This window comes from Aptenodytes forsteri, unplaced genomic scaffold, assembly GCF_000699145.1.
Source record: "Aptenodytes forsteri isolate BGI_AS27 unplaced genomic scaffold, ASM69914v1 Scaffold256, whole genome shotgun sequence".
Taxonomy (NCBI): domain Eukaryota; kingdom Metazoa; phylum Chordata; class Aves; order Sphenisciformes; family Spheniscidae; genus Aptenodytes; species Aptenodytes forsteri.
Genome location: NW_008795021.1, coordinates 2671248 through 2692705, shown reverse-complemented (window position 1 = coordinate 2692705; position 21458 = coordinate 2671248). Strand labels below are relative to the sequence as shown.

Genomic DNA, 21458 nt, shown 5'->3' with positions numbered 1-21458 from the left:
GGGGTGTTTGGGGGGTGTGGTGGGTGGGGGGGGGGGGGGGGGGAAGTTCTGGAAGGAGAAAAAAGAATTGTTTCAAGGAATTTTGGTAAGGTGATGTGGCTGACTTAAATAGGCTTAGATAGAAACTGTAATGACACTGTCACTATAGGTTGAATCTCATATTTTTGCTGTTGCCCAGGTTTGCAGACGATGCTTTTTGCTTGGCTTCTCTTTTGGCAGGAAAACTCAGGTGCAGGTTAGATGGCTGTGGTCTCTTCCTACAGGTAGTGACATTGAATTGATTTGAGCAATTTAGTTTTGTGAGTTCAAGCCTGTACCTGAGCATGACTATCAAAGGTAGTGCTGTCATAACACCACTTCATCCCAGCTTACCCTGCATCAGGCAGGGAAGAGACTTTGAATATGGGTCTTCCACATATGCCATGCTATAGAGCATGAGAGTTGGGAGAAATCTGTCTCTGTGGAGACATTAACACAACAACTAGAAATAATATTTGAAGTTGGGAACAAAAAGAATATTTTGATACCACTGGTCAGTAAATTGAAAAGTCAGTGTCTGCATATCAGTTACCATTTCACTGAAAACATCTGGCTTTGGTTAGTAATTGAATGGCTGAGCAAATTGTTTGAATTAGGGTTTGGTTAAGACCACCTTTGGCTCTAAAAAAGGCTATCCAGCAGATCTTTTATAGATATTGTAAGTTGATTTGTTAAGTACTGCCCTTGTCACAAAGAAAAATACTCCACAAAATCTCTTTTCATACAGAGGTCAATTCATTATCCTGTGATGTCAGAGGAAGTCCAGAAGTCATCTGTAAATCTGACAGTGCAGCACTCACGTTCTCTGTCTGTAGATCCTCCACAGTCAAGGCTAATTATCAAAATGATCAACCTGAGGAGATGCTGGCTTTTTTAATAGATGAGGTAACTAAGATAGCCGCATTGCAAAATTACTGGATCATGAAGGTTGGACAGCAAAGATCTCAGCCACTACATCTATGGGATTGAAGGCCCAACGTAGGTTTTCTGGTGCGAGCATTCTTCTTGTCTCTTTTCAATTTCGCTGTCGTTATCATCTCCCTCAGATGAGTCAAGAACAATCAAGTCAATCGGGGTGGAGGATGGGGAAACAGAATATTGGTGGCAGCGCAGTACTAAACAATTGGCAATAGAACTTGGAAACGATGGATACAGGAGCAATAGATAGCGGGGTGTTTCTTTACTGGCTCTTGCATACCTGTGTGCTTGAAGGGGTTCCTATCATTTGGTCATGCAGCAATGCTCTTCTGTCTTCCAGCGGTCTTCCAGTCTGCTGCAAAATGGCGAGTGATGTTCTGTAAAACTCCCCTAAAGGACCTTTAGGAACAACATGGTAAAGCCACTTGGCTGGGATGCCAGTGGGAGGCATACCATAGCCTGCTCCTGACGTGTGCATTTACATCGTATTTTTCAGACGGATGCCATCCACTTTGAACTGATTGGCTCGGATCGAGGTTTGAACTAAAAGCTGTGGAGTAACGACAGCATGACATTGATTTAGCCCAAGCTATATAAAAGGCCAAACTTATTAGCTCCAGCACGTCCCTCTGTTGATGTGACGACATAATTTCTGCTTTGGTGCTTTTGTTTTTTGCCAGCTGGCCAAAAATATAAACAGAATATGCTCATGCCTGAATGGAAAGGAACATTGATGAGCTCTAACAAGTTTGATGGGTGTTTGAGGGCAGACATTTCTTTTAAGAGCTATGTGTCTTTTCCACCACAGTCATCTCAGTTCTTAACCTCTGATTTTTCTCAGTAGTTATGAGAAATGACAGGCTAAGCTATGTCAATCTGTTGAAAAGCAAACCACTTCTGTATGTGTGGATATGTGTATCTGTGTATTTATATATAGAAGTCTTTCTCTTGAAAATGGTAAATGGTCAACAATTGTCTTTGCAAAGTTGTAACTATTTTGCCAAAGAATCTGAAAAATACTTAGTCCTCTTCACTGGGCAATACTTTTCTGAAGAGAAGATGCACTTATGTTGCACAAGTGCACAGAGAACAGAAGTGTTTTAATTAGGCCAGTGCCAGCCAAACTCTGCACTTAAGCCTATCAGAAGCAAGTATGTTTTCTCTACTGAGTTTAATTCTGGATGCAGAGCCAAAGGCTACACCCAAGTTTTCTGTGATCCCAGGAGAGCATTTTTGTGGTCTGGAGTGCTGCTAGCTGAGCAAAGGAAAGTCTTGATTCCTCCGCATAAATCTTTGTTCTGATACTTTTTTACATATCTAACATTTCACCACCAATTGGACTTCAGTCCTTTGACCATCACTTGGGTCAAGTGATTATGTCAGTTTTCCACCCACCTTGTAGTTCACCAATCAATCCATTTCTCTCCAATTTGGCTACAAGGATATTGTGGGAGACTTGGTTGAAAGCCTTGCTCCAGTTATGTTAACCAACATCTGCTGCTCTCCCCTTGTCTGCAGATCCAGAAATCATATTGGTCAGGCGTGATTTGCCTTTGGCAAAGCTATGCTGATAGTTCCCAGTCACCTTTTTGGCCTTCATGTGCTCAGGACTGCCTTCCAGAAGGATTTGCTCCATAACCTTCCCAGGGACTCCAGTTAGCCTTCCCAGGCTGTAGTTTCCCAGGTCCTTTTTCTTGTCCTCCTTGAAGAGAGGTGTGACGTTTGCTTTGTCCAGTCACTGTGAATCTCCCACAATAGCCAGGACCTTTCGAAGTGGATCAGACAGGCCTACGGTACAAAATGTCACATACAATACCTAATCTTGTATCTAAGACTCTTGCAATTGTATTAGAATCTCTTCTCCGTTGTAACTTGGCTTTGAGGTCTGGAGACCATAACATGGATCTTTTCTGTTGTTTCTCTCATTTCCTAAATTAAATTCCAACTTAAAGCATAGGTTTTTTTTTTTCCTTGAATTGATCTTTCTGTGCTACTGAGTTAAGCTTGGGACCATTCTCTGTCTTTCTTCTTTCAAAAAAAGTGTTGTAAAACTTTTGGTTTAGAGGAAAGCTGCATTTTCACCCAGGCATAAAACTGAATAGTACGTTTAATGCTTGGAATTTGACCTCTTAAAACTTGACAACTGGTAGGGTTGGATATCTGTGTGAGATTGTTCAATCTCATTCTTTTCTAATGATCTTAGAAAGTTTATAAATGCAGGAGTATCATACATGGATTAAGATCTAGAACAATTATTAGCAGGAAGGTTATGAAGGAGCTAAAATATGATGGTCAAAGTCGAAGTATCAGATGCACAGTGTAGTGTGCCTCAGAGGATAGTGGTAGTAAAATAATTTGCAAGGGTAAAAACCTCCTAAGATTACGTAGGCAATGTTATCCAAAGCAAAGGTTGAAAGTGTGCTATAACTTAGTTAGGTATTTTTACTAGGACAACGGAATGGTAACCAGATTTCGAGTTAGTTTTCAGTAGCCTTGCTACTATTAATGGATATAAAAGTAAATAAACCAACTATCAGTGTTTGATCCTCAAACTGCCAGATGGGTCTTTGGGGCAGCAAGAAAGGCTCTGATTTGGGCTGGGAGGAATGAAAACCACCCTTCAGGGTGTGCAGTGCACACTGGAGTTTCTGGCACTGTCCTTTCTGCAAAATGCCCTTTCTGACCTCAGAACGCTCTTCTGTTGCTCCTCTCTTCCCTCACTTTTCATCAAATACTTGCAGACACCGCTGCCATCTAAAGCTGAAGCTGTTAGACAGGGCTACTTAGGCAGGGCTTGGGCAGATCTCATGGCTAGGGAGGGCAGTGGGTGAAACTGGTGTTGAGGACTGTCTGATGTGGGGATGGAGTAGAGAGAGGTTGTGCATATCTGGCACGTAGGGGAATGGGAGACAGTGAGAGCTTCAACAACACCATGGAGCACAAACAACCTTTCCAAATACATTTGGGAGAACAGTTTATTAGTTTTTTCACAAACACATGCATGCTATGGGAATGACAGGAACATTTCTAAAAAGTCAGAAAACAAGCCCCATACAGTGCAGTCTCATTTAAAAGTTCTGAGGTTGTAGGGAGTAAATATTTTTCATATGTTGAGTTGGGTTGTGGCAAAATCCCCTGTCTTGTTTAGTATGTGCTGCAAGGGGAGGAGAGCATTCAGGATCCAGGTGAGGTATGTTCTGAAAATGAAGCAAAGCCCTCGACACCAACCGTGGCAGTATAGGAGGAGGTCCTTCAAGGAGAAGTGCAGAAGGGTCAGTGGGAGAGTGGATGCACTGTGGAAGCGTTGGGCACTTGGCATAGTCTGTCTTTTGTCCCTTTTGCAAGAAATGTTCTCCAGCTTTAGGAGAAAGCTGGGTGTATGTTCCCTGGACAGTAGATGTCCAGATGATCACTGTCTCTTGGAGTATATGAAGCCTGCACATTGTCCTCCTCTAAAGAATCATCTCCCAATGAGGACACGTCAGTGGAAAAAGCAGATGTAGACAGTTGTGTTGTCTTTCTGCTAATACCGTGCTACTTGGGACACTGAAAGTCAGCAGCGACCTATGATGTCAGCCGTGGCTTTTGCTGTTGACTGACAGGTGAGATAGTGTGAAAGGCAGTGTACAGTACCTTGGTTTTGATCATATGATCCAGGATTACAGGGAAACAACTTGCTTAAAAGTGTATCATCTTCATTATTACTAATAGGTCTATATATTATTAAGGATGAAAGAACTGTAAGCTCTCATTAGCTTAATTATTTATATTTTATCCCTTATAAGCTTCTCTTTGAATGGAAATTTAAATAGGTTACTTCATCATGCTTTGTTTTCTCACATTTTAGTTTCTAAACAGGCAGGATTTTTATATTTCTGAAGTCCTGCAGTATCTAGATACGCTGCAGAGAAACATACATTTTTACAGAGGAAGTCTCTCTGCCAAAGAAATAGTTTTATTGTTGTACAGTTTGGATAGGATTAAATTAGTTTAAAATATTTAGCAAATTTTATTAGCTGTAATTCTCTAATCATCTGGCTTTCCCAAATATGCTGGTATACAGGTTCTGCTTTTCTCTTTTATCTTGAATATGTAATTTGGAATACAAAATGTTATTTCCAGTTTTTTATTTAGAATATATTTTTCTTACATAAAATTACATTTCCATATACACATCTATTATGTAAGAAAGGTATTAAATAATCCCATTAATTTGTAAAAAATGGTAAATTTTTTCAAGGGCCATTGTGTTTTCAGTGCGCTAGAAGTAAATCTACAGCTTGGGAAGTTTTACATAACTTAAACCAGCCACATTTGCTTTACACAATTGCTTCATTTATGTAGTTCATCAACACTTGTTCAGCGCACCACTGCTGAATATAAATAATAACTGCAGCAGTGGTATTGATTACTTAGGTACCTGAGCTTGTGTCTACTGTTGGCTTTAAAGCACTAAGAAACTTCTTTCCTGTTCTATCCGGAGAGGAAGGAGCTTTTTTTCCCCATCTTGTTTCCTGGGGATTGTTAATTCTGGATTCCTAAAATCATTAACTCCTTCTAGAAACTGAAACTCCTTGTCATTGCAGCAAGCATCTATGAACTAATGCAGTAATCAATGCTTGCACTACACTGCAGAGATTTGTTTTGATGACAAGAGCTCTTGTAGCCCTGTTTGGTGTCACCGGTGTTGAATGTTTGACGCTGCAAAATAATTTGGCTTAGAATCAGGACGCAAGGACCTTACGGACTTCTTTTATATCATCTCCTTCGCACTGAAGTGGATTTTTGCTTGCATTACGGTTTTGGTACAGTTGCAGGCTGGAATTCAGCAACCTACTATATGCCAGTTGTGCTTTTTAAATCATTCTCTTGCTGATGCTGCTATGTTTGCTGGGTTTCTTCAGTTTCTGCTCCATACGTTGCATTCAAGGACAGGTAAACAAGTGGTTATACAGTGCTGAGGTTTTAGATATATTTTTATATTTTATATTTTTAAAAAAATGTATCTTTTTATAAACAGATTTCTTTAATGGTACAGTTTGAGTGGAGACATTGTGTCCTCTGAATGTAAAGTATTAATTGTAGCAAATATTCAGCTTAAGCAAGGAATAAGGAACCATTTTGCTTGTAAGTCTGTGTTTCAGTTATGTTTATACTTTGAAAGGTCATGTGTCAAAAATAATTTGACATTAGTGATGCTATGTGGCATGAGTTTTTAAACAAAAATCTGTATTTTGGAAGCACACATCAAAATGTAAATGTGTTTCTGAAAAGTAATAATAATATTCTGATTGCATTATGATTATTTTGCATTTTGGAGATGTCATGGATAAAGAATTTAAAAATTTACTTCAGGAAACAAATGATCATTCCTGTGTATTATTTCTGCTTGGCAGAAGACAATTGATGTGTCCTTGATCCCCTGAATTGTGCTATTGTTAGTAGCTTTAACAAGTTCAGAATGGAGTATGATTCCGTTACTTTTATTTTTGCATATTATTTTGGGAAAAAAATCATCAAAGCCATGTACATAGAACAACAATATGTTTGTTTAGCATAACATACAGTTATGGTTATAATAATATAATAATAATATAATATAATAATATAATGTTATAATAAATGTACAGTTATGGTTATTTTGTAAGTTATCTCTGCATCATCATACTGATGCATTGCACTTTCTGAATCAGGGAAGGACATCAGCCCTCTGCGAAAAATCTGTATTTGGAATAAGGTCCTCAGCTAAATCACTAAAGGATCACAGGGGAAAGTGAGAGGAAGGATTGACAATTGCAAGTTCCTTGGGGATTATGCAGTGTGTTGAGAAGAACAAAGATCTTTAAAACCTTATATCTAAGTAGTTGATAACACTGTCTGTAAAAGTCATTTTTGAAAAGTAGCTTTTTCACTAGAAGAATTAATCCTAAAGATAGTATGATAGAATAAGTCATGAAAGAGGTTTTATCCGGTCAAATATTACAGCTGTGTTAGTTAACATATATTAAGAAATCCATGTGTGAAATTCATTTGTTTTAGCAGAGTTTAGAGGAGAATAAGGGTATACTGAGGGCAGAATCTGGAGAGATGTGTTGGAGAAAATGAGGTTGAGCAGCAATCAGAACAGAGATGGAACTGGAACAGCAGCCGGAATATCAGGAAAACAAGATGCTGCTAAGGTTGGGAAGAGACAACAGTCAGCCTTAGCTCTGCATGGAGTTAAAGGATAAGACTGGAGAAAACCTTTGGTTAAGATCAAAGCCTTACACTCTCTCTCACGCTTAATAAGTTGTTTATAGCTACATAAAGAAGGTAAAACCCCTGTTTCTTCTTCAGGGTACTCACTGTGGTAGACAGACGTAAACTGCCTTCCAGAGACCTCTTGCAGATCTTGGCATAAGTAGATGAAGAAGGTGAAGTAGGACTGGGATTGAGAAGTACAGAGCTGTGACACCCTGCTTTGCGGAGATTCAAGGCTGTGCTGTGGGCAATGGCATACAGCAGCACATCTCCAGCCTTTGGAATAGCATGGAATTGGGAGAACTAAAAGATATTTTAAAATCACACTAGCCCCACATTCCCTGGTTCAGTTTTGGTCTCTCTTGAGAGTGTTTGACTTTTTTGTGGAATAGACTGTAGAGTTATAAAGGACTGTTAAACCAGATCATCTGTCTCTCTCTGACCATTAAATTTAACTCATCTCTCTCTCATAACTACACTTCAGTTAAGCTAAATATTCTGCTCTGAAAATTTAACTGTGTGCTGCAAGGAGAGAACCTGAGAGACTGAGCTGTCATCAAGGTCACTGTCATGTCAGGGTGTTGGTTAGGTGCAAAGGTGCCCAGAAGACAAACCGTGTTGTAGAGTAAAGCAAAATCAAAAAGCAACAACAACAAAACCTTAAGTTCTCCACCAGTTTGACCTGTGGAGGTATTTCGTATTTGTTGGCAAGTAGTAGGCAAGGCACCTGAGCCTGGCCTCTGGCCAACCCTGCTAACTCCTCAAGTGCAATGGTAATGGTTTTCAGACAGCAGCCAGGCTTGTATGCTATCTTCTCCTATTACCACTGTGATAGAGTATATCTACCTCATCATCTTCTGCACAGCTAGTCCTTAACTGGTTGACTTCCTTTCCCAGTTTCTACACTTGTTTATCCTGTTCTGAGTGTGGAGCCATTTCCTTGTCCACTCTGAATTGGGTCCTCTTTTTTCCAGCTCTTTTTTCCAGTTTGTCAGGATAGCTTTGAAGTCCAGTCCTGGTCTCCTATAACTGGACATTCCTTTCTCCTTGGGGTCAAGTCACCTACAAATCTAAATGTTTCTGTTTTATTATCTAGGACGGTAATGTGAGTGTTGACGATTACCATATCCCAGACAAACATGACAGACCCTGCTTAATGAATACTTTGGGGGGTTTTGTTACCAATTTTAGCTGTTTAGAATATGCTTTTCTAAATAGCTTTTCACCTTATACTAGTTTTATTTAGACACTTTTTCTGGTGTGACTCTGACATGGCATGCCCATAAACAAAACTCCTGCTCAACTGAAGGTATTTGATATCTGCTGTTTGTTACCTATCATACTGCAGTGGTAGGCAATGAAATTGGATTAATTTATTATTGACATTTTGATTTTTAGGTCTCGTCTTTTCTCTTCTTACTATCTTGAAGGTGATTTGTTTTGTTATAGCATTTTTTCAGGAATTGATACTAAGCTGACTGGTCTATAATTTCTAGTCCCTCTTCCCCTCCCCTCTCCTTTAAAAATATGTGCTGTGTTTGCCCTTTCCCAATTTTGTGGAACTTCATCCATACTCCACTAATTCTCAAGAAATAATTGTTCCTGGCAATGAGATGGCTTCAGACAGGTCTGTAAGTACTCCAGGATAAAGTGAATTAGCCTAGTGTGTAATATACAGTCTAGACAGTCTGACCTCTTCCTGCTTTGGCATTACATCTAATTTTTTTTTATGCTACAGACATTGTTAACCTGTTGCGATGAGTTTTACTTGAGTTTACTTTTAGGAGAGCTTTTTTTAAAAAAAACAACTTAGCTGCCTTGGTATCATTTGCTGATAGAGCCAAATGGTAGCAGACTCTTTCCATAGTATTCTAGAATGGCAAGTACTTGTTACTAGATGCTAAGTAATAGGGACTAAATATTTGCAGAATGATCTCAATTGTTTTTGCATACTTTGCTGTTTGCGTTAAATTTCGTGTGTTTCTAATTTTGTCTTATATGCTTCCTGGTACTCTATCACTGTAAGTTACTCACTCATAAGCAACTTTCCATTGATTGTTCACCTTCTAGAAAATGAAACATTTATGACTTAGCTGGTCAATCTTTGACTGCATTTCTCCTTCCTCTGTATTGGGCTGGTTGTACTTCTGATGTTGGTATTATTTCTTCAAATGCTTCCATGATTGCTGGACTCCTTTTGCTGTCATGGCTGCTTCCTTATTTTCTCTAAGGTTGGGGTGTTTGGTTTTGGTTTTGGTTTTGGTTTTTTTTGTTGTGTTTTTTTGTATAAAGGTTTTGGGTTTTTCTTCTGCTCAGCTTCCTTCCCTTTTTAAAGATCACAAAGTTTATTCACTTTCACATTCTTATTCCCTCTCTACTGGTGGGAAGCAAAGCTCCAAAGGTCCTTTGCTGGTTACTTTCCTAGTGTCAGTGATCTCTCGCTGTGTGCTCCAAAGATACTTCCTGCTGTATTCCCCTCTGAACTGGAGAAGTGAAAGCCTTTAAAACCTCTCATTATCTTCAAACGCAGCATAATGGAGGATTCTGATGAATGCTTCCAAAAAAACACAAAACTCACCAGGCTCATATTCCTAATTTGGTGACTGGAGTAGGTCCCCATCACGGTACTTCTGAAGTGCTTTTCTCTTTAATCACGATCCAGAGTATTTCATCAGCTGTATTTCCTTCTACAGTCCTGAAGCTCAGGACAGCGAAGAGCTTTTTTTTTCCTTCTCAGACTTTCCTTTTCATTGTAATATTTGAGATCCATTATCTCCCCCAGTTTTCATGAAAATGAAATCATAACTTTGATTATGAAATATAATCTTCTTGTTATTTCTCAAGTGGCTTGTGCAGGTCTGCATGATTGACTCTGTGTGTGTATGTTGGACAATCAACAGAAAGGCTCACTGTCTTTCTCCCTTCCCATTCCTGTGGTCCTGTGGATAACGAGAAACCTTGCTCCCAGTTGCTGTTGTTTCTATCAGCATGTTTAGAAACACCATGTATTACCTTCTATATCTGAGCAGAAGTGTCTTTCTTCTTTCCCCACAGTAGGAGAAAATGTATGTTCAAATAAGCCTTTCTGGGCATAGCCGGTTTTGGTCACCTTATTTGCAGCAGGTGCTATCAGGGCACTGATACCTCACTGGGCATTGTATCCATGGGAGTTCTAAGGCATGGGCTGCTGTTTCACAGCCTTATATTTTTTTCTGGTATGCTTATCCTTGTTAAAATCCCTATCTACTGGGAGTGTAGAAACACCCTCGGGTTTGAGGATAATTTATTCTGAACTTTGATTTTGAATTATATTTTGTTCATATATCAGTCTTTAACAAATACTAAGATAAAAAATATTCAACTGAATCTTTTTTAGAATTGTCAGGGGAAAAATACCAAAAGAGACCAAAATGAAAATATTACCTTCTTTTGCAGTTAACACCTACTCAATTGGTTTAAATGTCCACAGGAAAACAAAACAAAACGAAACAAAAAAAACATACACACAACAGCTGAAAGCTATTTTTTCTACATGGGCTTTTTAAAATACCTTCTCCCACCGCTCCATAAAAGGCAATCAAACCAAACAAAAAAAAAAATCACAGGAAAGAAAAATTGTGTTAGACTGGAGAACAGCACGGCATACTTGAAGTGCTGGGAATTCCTTCAGAACAGCAGAAAAGTTATTAAGAGCTGGTCAGGCTTTTCGTGTACAGGATAGCTATGTATCCATGTCTCCAAAATTACGAGCCCATGTGACTTTTTGAGATAACTTGCTATACATCTTGCAAATTTCATCATATGCTGAACAAAAATATCATGCCAAAGCTAAAATAGTGTTAATTATACCAAACAGGAACTCAAATAAAACTGTTAAAACAAGTTAGTGTCAATATTGAATTGTAATTAAATAACAATAATAAGTTTATTCAAAGAAGCTCTAAATTTCAAAAAGGGGATCTCCATCCATCTGTCCATCTACAGAATTAGCTTCCACTCAAGAGAGTAATCAAAGTCAGAAAAGCAGTGCTTGGAGCTAGCCCTGAGATAACAAAATTTTTCTTAAATCTTTAGATACTGCAGTGTCATAAATCAATTAAAATGTTTGCCTGCTGATTTGACGTTCTTGGTAGTGCTAGCCACTTTTCCTGGTATCCTCAACAAAATATTTTTAATAAAGCTTTTAAAGGAACTTTTCAAATTAATGGAAGTTCATGCATCTTACTTAGTATTTTACATCCCTAAGTCTCTCCAGGTTCTTTAGCACTCGAAACACACTTTCTGAAGACCTTACAGAACATGCTTCTGAGGGCCATCCCTTTGTGAGCTTTGTGGATCATACATATTCTTGGACTCACATGCTTACAATAAGACTTACACATCCTCAGGGTAACATTTTAGACAGTCTCTGAGATAAAAATAAGCATCTAGCTGGAAAGGGTTGATGAACTCTTCAACACTCTCAGTGTTTGAGTGAAGGAATAAATAATGTTGTCTCAGGGAGTCTCATGAGCAGACGCCCTAGAGATTCAGGAAACTTAGAACACCTTCCTTGTGTCCATATTAAAAGTTTTAGAAATGTTCACAAGTCCCCAGTTTGTTATTTGACTGGATAAGTTGTGATTTTTGGCTTCAAGCTTCCGTTGGCAAGATTAGTGATCTTTGCTTTCAGTAATTTATAAAGCCTTCTAACATCACTGAGATAATTCAGGTAGGAAGTCCACCTTGTGAACATACAAATGGACCCAGTTGTTTTTGTGTTGGAAGGTCTTTTGCAAGTATACCTTTTGCAAAACCTTCTTGAGCCATCAATGAACACAACTGCAATACTTTCTTCTAAAAGAGTGTATGTGTAAACTGTACTCCTCATTTAAAAAAAAAATCACAATCCATAAAATCCATAAAATAAAATAAAAAATTCTTTGCTAAATAAATATCTGGATAAGAAACTCATGTTATATTTTAAACAGTCCACAGAAAATTCACCTTTCACCCAGCTAAAAAGAATATATTGAAAGGATTTTTAGTAATCAGCCACTGACAAATCATTCCTTTGCAAAATCAAAAGTAATTGTGAATTTGCAAACTCTTGTAAAGAAACAACTTTGCAATAGTAACTAAGGGACAAGTCAAATGGATTTTCCTTTAAACTACATTTAGTTTAATATTAGTGTCCTTAACAATCAAAATAGTATTTCATGAGTTGACTGCTTCCTTGCCTAATTATTTCTGGATTTCTGGTTTGCAAATACTAATTAGCATTGCAATCTGCGCTGTCCTTACAATGTAACTACCACTGTAAAAAAGATTTTTAAACTAAGGGGTTTGTTTCAAAATAAAATGCTGAACTGTTCATTTTGTGTGAGAAAGAGTATGAAATGTCCTTATCTTCTAAACACAAAAGTAAGGATTAAACATTTATTTTCAGTGTGCTGGATAAGCCCAGGTTGTTAGTTATCTAGATCTGAAAGCCTAGTGCTTGATAAAGCTCCATAGACCTTTTCAATGATTTTCTGTTACTCAGAAATTTAATTAAAATATAGAAAACCAATTTTGTATCTTATCATTACGTTAAAGTGCCTAAATAAATATTGAATTGAGGGAACGATCTGGGAGGCTGGCTCTAGTTTTGGGAGCTATAGGTGTCACAGGCATGTGTGCCAGGTCTGTACTCCAAATATGAGTACTATATATACACGTAAATTGTCACTTATATGGAGTACTAGTCGTTATTTGAACTTTGGAGTCTTACAGTATGTTAGCATTCAGTGTTTAGGACATGTGCCAGCAGGGAACTCAAATCCAATGCGATTATATATTTTATGTACAAAATAAACGCTAAACTTCACAGTCATGTGGTGCATTCTTCCCACATACCGCATGAGACAGCCTGTCCTTGAACTGCATAAATGGTAAACCACAGACCTCGTTCTGCAAGGATTTAAGTTCTTAACTGTAGGCATCTGAAGTGGGTTGATTTGAGAGCAAGGAGATAATGAGCATTTTTGTGAAGCTTTCTGTATAAATAGGCAATAGGTAGCTTCTGAATTCTCTGCTTGCCACTTAGATGCGAGGGCTGTCTGTCAAGCCAGGGTACTCGTGTTGTCTCTTTATGTGGTTAGTTAGCAGCTTGACTATAATGATTTAAACATACATTGTTTATCTGACATGATAAAATGATTAGCATCTTTTTTTTTTCTTGGGCATAGAAGTACTTTCTTGCTTAACAATATGACCTATCACATCTGTAACAGTTTTGGATGGCAATAACAGTGTGCTGAAGACATTTACCAGTAGCATGTAGAGTGGTCTTCTAACTCATGAAAACTCAGGCTATGAAGGAGGAAGGCAATCAAGTTGATACGTGGAGTTTCTTTACATTTCTTGTAACTTTCTGTAGGTTGATATGTGGCTTCTATTGATTTTTACCTTGGGAAACAATTGATCATTTCCATGAGATACTGATCCAGTTCCATGGGAACTGTGGAAGACGTAACAGAGGATGTTCCAGGTCTTTGATAAGCTTTATTGTCTGTTTAATACAGGCTATATTTGACCCTAAAAATTAACAAAGGTAAGTACATCAATGGCTGTTGCATGTGTTAATTAGAGAGATCTAGTCTGACTATATAGGAAGCCAGTTTGCACCTTAATTTTAGATGCAGACTCTGAAAATAATTGTCTAAGTTTCCTAGTTACGTGATAGAACTGCTTTATTAATTAGCAGCTATATGTTAGGCTCAATTAAGTGCTTAACATGGGCTGACTGACTCTTATCATTAGACTGTCTGCTTCTTGTCTTAACTGCTGCAAATCTAGTGCATCTGGATTTGAGCAGAACACCAGAAGTGCGTTCTTTGTTGAATATCAGTAAGTCTCTGAATACAGTCTGGATGGATTTGGGGAAACATCTTGGGGTATTTTATCTCCGGTATTCAAGACTCTTTGGAAATCAACATGACTGGTCATACACAATAATGGACTTTCTCATATTTTGTGCTTGTTTTGGCTTTGCAAGAGACAAGGCTGTCATTTCCAGCACTTCTCAGCTTTGCAGGACTTCACTTGAAATTGCAGCATCCCAGCATTAGCTTTTGGTATGGGTAGTGCTGCTGAAGATGAAGTATTTTAGAGAAAATGTTTTTTTTAGTGGTGTGACTTTTGCTTTCCCTTTATTTTGAAGGCACGCATGTTGCAGATGTAAAAACAATGGCCCTTTATTAGAATTTTACTCCCCGTCTTGAAATTCGATCAAAGACTGCAAAAGACTTCTCTCTGAAAAAAACTCAACATATTTGCGTCTTGTAAAGTAGATTTATGATTATATCCGTCTGTGTCCAAGAGCAAAGTAATCGAGCAGCAGCATGTTAAAAGGAAAAATATTTCATTGCTGCCAGGATACAACTTCTGAATTATTCCCTCAGGAAAAAAGGTTTTCTAAATATATACTTGTTTCACTCCATTGGTCTTAAGTAAATCATGCATTATAACTGCAAATGCATTTTTAATGATATGCTTTAATTTGAAATACATTTTTTATGTTTTAGAAATATATCAGTAGGGTACAAAAATAATGGTACAGTATATGTATATTTTCATAGCGGGTTATTATTTTTAAGTTTGTCATGTTTTTAAAATTAATTGCTTAAAAAGTGTTTTAAAGGAGATTAAGCCTGTAAATCAATTATTTACTCCTTAGAAAAGTTGTTTTTTCCTCTCCATAATGTCTTAAATTTGTCTTATTTTAAGGTTATTTTTAGTGACTTTTACCAGTGGAGAGAGTACTCTGTGTATATGGTTTTTAGTTTTGAGTTTTGGTGGGTTTTTTTTGAGAAAATCTGAAATTCTGAAACTATGCTCTTAGACTGTAACTTTTTGCATGTTATTTACCTATTCCTGGATCTCTATAATACTAGTTCAGTGAAATTATTTTGTGTAATTAAACAAATACTGGGGTATGGCAGTGCAAGAATTTCATACATAGGTATTAAGTAAAGAAGCAGCAATGACATAGGATGATCAAGGAGAAATTATTTTTAAAAGTATAGCTGTAACAGAGTACTTAAGTGCAGATGTCAAGACCCTAGTGTCAGTGTTGCTGGCATAAAATATTTTTCTAGCTCATTTGGAGATTTTGTTCCTTTATGTTTTAATTTGTATATTCTATTCTATCAGTGTTTATAAATGTGGATTAACTGACACTTTCCACTGTAAAACCCTTTTTACAGTTGTAGATTCAACCAAAAGTTTGCATGCCAGTGGTCTATTTCATACTGAATTTTAATGGGAATTTAAAAATTCAGTCATTTTTCAAGAACATGGACTTTTTTCTTTTTTCTCCGCAATTCATGCATTTTTGCAGCTTTTAAAATATTCACCAAATTATAGACCTATCGCTTTCAGTCAAGAATTTTTATTTGAAAGCTACCTTTATGCATTCCCGGCGTATGATCTATGTTCCAGCTCAGTACAGCCGTGTTTGCAGTGCAGTTCCTGCTCTCAGCTTCTGAGAGCAGAGGACAAAAGGACCATGGCCGTGGCCGGCCTCAGTGGCTGTAGCTGGTGGCTTGGAATTTACCAAAGTGCAGAACAGACAGGAGGGGTGAAAGGGACAGAAAGCTGAAGGATTATGTGTGGGGAGGAAGGGGCTGTGAGGATGTAGCTTAGTATCAAGGGGCGTGAGGGGAAGGAGGGATTAAAATACACAGCCTAAAGAGAGGACACCAAAGCCAGAAGCAGAAGGAGACAGACGATGGCAACAAAATGAACAGGGAAGAAAGGCAGCAAAGGGTAGGTAGTTGGTAAGGAGGGAATCATAGCAGGTAGGAGCCAAGGCAGAAGTCATATGAGAGGATCTTGCTACAGCAGGAACTTGGTGAGGAAGGATGCTAGATGCATGAATCAGGTGGTCACAGGTATGCAGTAACCAGGAGGAAGAGCAGCAAGGAAACTCAGACCCAGAAGCTGAAGCTGGGGAAGGAAGAAAGGAGAGCAGGGAGCAATAGGGACAAGAGCAGAAATGTCTTTGAGTGCTTGGACACACACCTCTGCATGCTGGAGCTGACATTTACTCCTGCCTGAATGTTTTTCTATTGCTGAGCAAATAGCTGTGAAACATGGAGGAAAAGTGTGTGGTGTTCTGCCTGTGGCAGGCCAGCTCAGCTTTTTGGTGTTACTGTAGAGTCCATTACGGGAAATTGGAGAGCTCTGTGCCACAGGTCCAAGCTTACTGCCAGCACCTGGGGAGGCAGTCTGATTCATGAATTTGGTGTTCTTGTTGCAATTTGGAAGTCTATAAAGGTGCAAGGAAAGATGCTAAAAATAAAACTGGAAGATCTTTAATGTGAAGTTAAGCTCTCCAAAATTGCAGAACTGCAGTAGCTAATGCAACCGCAAACTGCCTTGTGTGGTTATGCATATGATAATAATAACCTGTTTAAAAATAGGCTTGTGCATATGATCATGTAGATGGTAAGCTATTGAAGATTTTATGGATTATAAAGAGTGGTACAACTTGTATTTCATAATCAGCATCTAAATATTTGTAGAAAAAGAATAAAAAATGATAAACTCTTAATGTAAATGTATTTTTTTTTCTTGATAGAAGCATGCTTTGTTTGGGCATGAGTATTGGATGCCTGTGTGCTAGAAAAAGTAGTCATCTAACAGTAGTATTATAGAGATGTGTTTTCTGAAATAAGATAGTGAAGATGTATTGCCTAAAATGTACATAATAAATAAAATACATTTTCTGAAGACATAGAGCATATCAAGAGTGCGGAGGGTATCTGACTTGATAAAGTAGGTTTTTTACCTGATGACTTTTAAATGAACAGTAAAGAGTTTGTAGGAATGTTGTTAGGAAAGCGTGTGAAGAGTTGTTCCATAACAAAAACTAACTCTGGGAGATAACAGTTTAAAGACTTGGGAAAAAAAAAAAATCACTTGTAAATTCAAAAAGCAGTATTATTAAACTGTTCCACTAACATATTTCAAATGACCAAGTTTCTCTGCCTAAGTGAGGGTGAAAAATGCCTGGAGTGCAGGTATGGGTATAAACCTCAGTGAGAGGTGACTATTTCATTCAGGGTCTAAAAGTAAGCTCTGAAGTGATAGTTTAGATTTTGGTTTGGTGGGGGGTTTGTTTGTTTGCGTGTTTAAAGGCATTGTAAGCTAAGTGGCAGAATCATCTACTTTTTCTCAGATAAAATTAAAAAATACCTCTTGGTTATTTCAGATCAAGCTTTTACATACTACTGTTATTGCAAGAGAGCATTCATTAGAAAGAGTTGTGGTTCTCATTTCTAATGGCACTATTGCATTTTTGTTAATACACTGTGGCAATGCCCAAAGGGATGAAATAACGCCAAGGTTCAGAGCTCACAGCTGTATTCTGTTTAAAACTAGTGCTAGCACAGAAATACTTCAGACTTGTTCCTGCTGTATCAGTCTCACATTTATCCTTCCGTTGGATCTGTTCTAGCTTGCATCATTCTCCTATGTCCTTCCCAATATCACCTGCACCCTTTGTCTTTGTAAAGAAATTGTGCTCTGAATTGCACTGCCTGATACTCTTCCTCTTGCAATTCCTGCCTCATCCTTTTCTTTCTTGGAGTGCACAGTTACATCACTCCTCTATCACAGACAACTGCCAGTGAAGTTGGTAGTTTTTTGCCACCAACTCAGCCTTCTACAGCTGTAATATATTGAGTCAAACTGTGGTTTCCTTAGCTTTCCATAAATTCATGTATACTCTCTGTGGTGTTACTCTGTATACTCAGAGTATACATGTTATTCATGTATACTCTGCTGCCTTTTCTCCCAAACCCTGCCCACGGTTCCCCTCCTTGGCCCAATGGGCTCATGGCTTCCAGACGGCTATAATTCATGAGTTTATTCTTGATGTACATAGTATATAAGTTTTTCTCAAGCAAAATGAAAGATTGCAACCTATCTGCTGTTGGCGCTGTTTGCTCTGTTTGTGTGGCTGTTTCGCCTGGTGCTCTATTACCCATTACCAGTTCCTGTGCCTCTCTGTCTGTACGGTGCCCGTTGTCACAGTATTGATCGACTACTTGGCAGATTCTTGAGTGTGGTTGACTGTTCTGTCCTTAACTATAGCTAAGTGCCTATTTTGTGGAGTATTCTCTCTCATGTCATCATTAGCTGTAGTCCTGTGTGTTTGTTTCGGAGACGGGGGGAGGAGGAGGGCTGTGAATGCGATGCATTGGGGTCCATTCTTGGAAGATGACTGGTTAAAGTCAAAAACAGACGGAGTGCACAACCGATTCTGAGGTGCAATTTGTGAAAAAGCAGAGATCCAAATAAATGCATTATTATGTGTTTTTGTTTTTATATTATTAGGCTATATTGTTTTCAAATTGATATAAGTTAATTTGAATCACGATACAGGTTTTGTGTTTGCTTCATCAAACTATTGCACATTAAAATTCATGCCTACAGAAGTAACCATTCATACATCTTTCTCTGTTTGAGAGATTACACATTTCTTTCTATTCATATTCTTCCAGGTGACTTGGATTATTACTGGCTGGATCCTGCCACGTGGCACAGCAGGGAGACATCCCCTATTAGTTCGGTAAGAAATAGGGAAAAAGAGGTTCATAAGTATGAATTAAGATGTTTGCTGATTATTTCAGTTCAGCATAGATATTTTGTTGTAAAAAATTATTCTGTACAAATTATATGAAAATTTGGTTTAGTGGATTGTGGAAATTGAAATCAGAAAGAAATTTTTGTCAAAATGTATACTAGTAAAATTGCCTGAATTTTAACTTGAATGTAATTCTTTTATAGACATGGTACTAGATTTCACTACACACCACAAAAGCAGCTGTGAGTGTGATGCTGCTCTGGGAGAGATTAGTGACTTTTTCTGTTGACTTGGAGTGGGAAAGGATCATTTGGATTTTTATTATATAGTGAACCCATATGGTAGAGCTGTATAACATGTATATTCTTCTAAAGACCAGAATTTATGAATGCACTTTTCAGGGTCATGGAATTTAAAAGTAAATGTTTATTTTTTTTACCTAAGGTATGTTTTAAATGTTTAATTGTATTGAACTTTGAATTGTATTATAATTTTACCTGCAGACTTAGTGCTGAGTGTTTTTTACAGTGGGCATAAATATTTAATGAAGCCAGACTCCAACAGATATAATAATAGAAAGCTCGGGTGCAATATGTAACACATCTGAAGGATGTTTGTGTCTACCATGACATAATGATCCAGAAATTTTATTGGTTTATAAATACACATCTAAATACAGGAAGATGGTTGCACTTCTTTAATTCCACTGCTTGTTTTTTTAACAGCATCCAGTAACGTGGCAGCCTTCTAAAGAGGGAGATCGCTTAATTGGGCGCGTTATTCTTAACAAGAGAACAACCATGCCAAAAGAATCAGGTGCATTATTGGGGCTAAAAGTAAGTATTACATGGTTTATGTGGTAAAGGAAAGAAACTTCCACTGATCTTAGACCTAGAGGTCTAACACATTAAATCAGAGGACTCTCCAATTATATTGTCATTTGACAAAAATATATTCCTCATTTTTAGTGAGTTTTGAAAGTTACGCAGATAAATTATCCTTCTATGCAGTCTTCTACTCATCCATGGCAAAGGAGCTGAACTGTTTTGATTGAAAAGTGTATGTTTACTCAGCTTCCTGTCTGGAAGACATATACTGCACATTGCAATGCACTAATGGAGTCCTGCCTTTTCTAGCTCTACTGTTTGCATTTCAGTCAAGTAATTAGTCTCATAATCCACATACATAAATGTCATCCAGATGCAAGTGTTTACAAGGTCAGTGTTTAAAATCCACACAGCCATTCGGAAACAGAAATTTTGTAGAAAGAAACTAAACATTTACACAAAAATTTGTAAAAACCCTTTTAAAGCATAATAGAGATGATATTAAATGTAATTCCAGATAATCTGGTGCCCCAAAATTAAGACATTGGCAACACTGTCCAGTTGATTTAAATCCCTAAATTAGCCATTTGTAGTGGACTTTTAGGTTTGTGTCCCTAAATTGCTGGAACACTTAAAAGAGAGGGAGTGCTACTTCTGAAGCTGGTAGGGAGTACAGTGTACCAGTTCAAGAATTTCTCTCCATGTATATTTTTAACTATATGGAGTTCCAGAGATGCCTGAGAGAATTTAATTTGGGTGTCTTCCTCTCCCCACGGAGAACAACAGAAACAATGCAAAATATGAAACATTCTCATCCACGTAGGACTGAGACTACTTCAAAGGGCACTGACACTGAACCACTCCTTCCATATAGTTGTCTGATAGTTCAATCCCTCGCATGTGATGGAGATGTGGGTTGTTGGTTCTGCTCGTCATGGTGGGAATTAAATCAGGAAAGAACCTTGTGAACTTGGTAATGGTATGTCCTGGGTAAGAGCCATTTATCTACCTTGGAAGTGAGATAGTGTGGCGTGGGAATACAGAAGGTGAGAACAGCTTCACTCTATTAAATGTCTAGTAGTCTGTAGCACAAGGATGATTTTTGCTGGCAGCAAGCAATTTTTTTTAATTATGTGAGAAAAAAGTTGATCCTAGTAGGAAATGTAGGTTGGAGAGCTTCTCTTCGATTTTTCAAGTTTCATTTTTGTATGATATGAACTAAGGCCCCCACTGATAAATTTAACACATTATCTTGTGACAACCTTGTTGGCAGGTAGGCTTCTAGATCTTCTTGGATATATCTCTCTATTAAAGCTCCTACTAGTTATTGTGATTGCAACATGGGGAAATAATACCTAATGAACCAGCATTTCACTGTTCCATTTTATTATAAAACTCCTCCCAGGATATTCCTGACAAAAAAACCTGACGGGAGAGAGTGAGATAGAGAATAATAGCAAGTCAGCAAGACTACATTTTCTTGTTTCATATTTTATTAAAAATCTAATCTCTTGAGGGCAGCTTTTTTTCCTGATTTTCCTGATCTCTGTATCATGCAGTCATCTTCAAAAGTAGCTCTCTTCAGTTCTGTTTAACAAAAGCCAGAAGCTGCTGTTTTGTCCTGTCATGTACTTGGATGAGAGGGCCTTGATTTTAGCAGTAGCAATGTTCTTGTGAACTGTTTGCCCATGTTTCATGGTAGTGTATTTGCTAAGGTTTTAATTGTTGTACCAATTGCATTTTGGGATTTTCATATTGTCATGGTTTAACCTCAGTCGGCAACTGAGCACCACACAGCCGCTCGCTCACTCCCCCCCAGC

General features: G+C 37.9%; 1 protein-coding gene across 4 annotated transcripts in view; it reads left to right on the top strand.

The window, feature by feature from the left end:
- The window catches only part of RIMS1 (regulating synaptic membrane exocytosis 1), a 207631-nt gene that overhangs the window by 18182 nt on the left and 167991 nt on the right, over positions 1-21458 (top strand). For 2 of the 4 annotated variants that reach the window (XM_019471126.1, XM_019471128.1), the window contains exons 1-2: positions 18737-18796; positions 19537-19647. In XM_019471126.1, the coding sequence (XP_019326671.1) occupies positions 19612-19647 (36 nt within the window). In that variant the 5' untranslated portion in view covers positions 18737-18796; positions 19537-19611. Of the gene's footprint in view, positions 1-18728; positions 18797-19536; positions 19648-21458 lie in introns of those variants that run through there. The other 2 variants (XM_019471125.1, XM_019471127.1) reach the window with 2 other exon arrangements.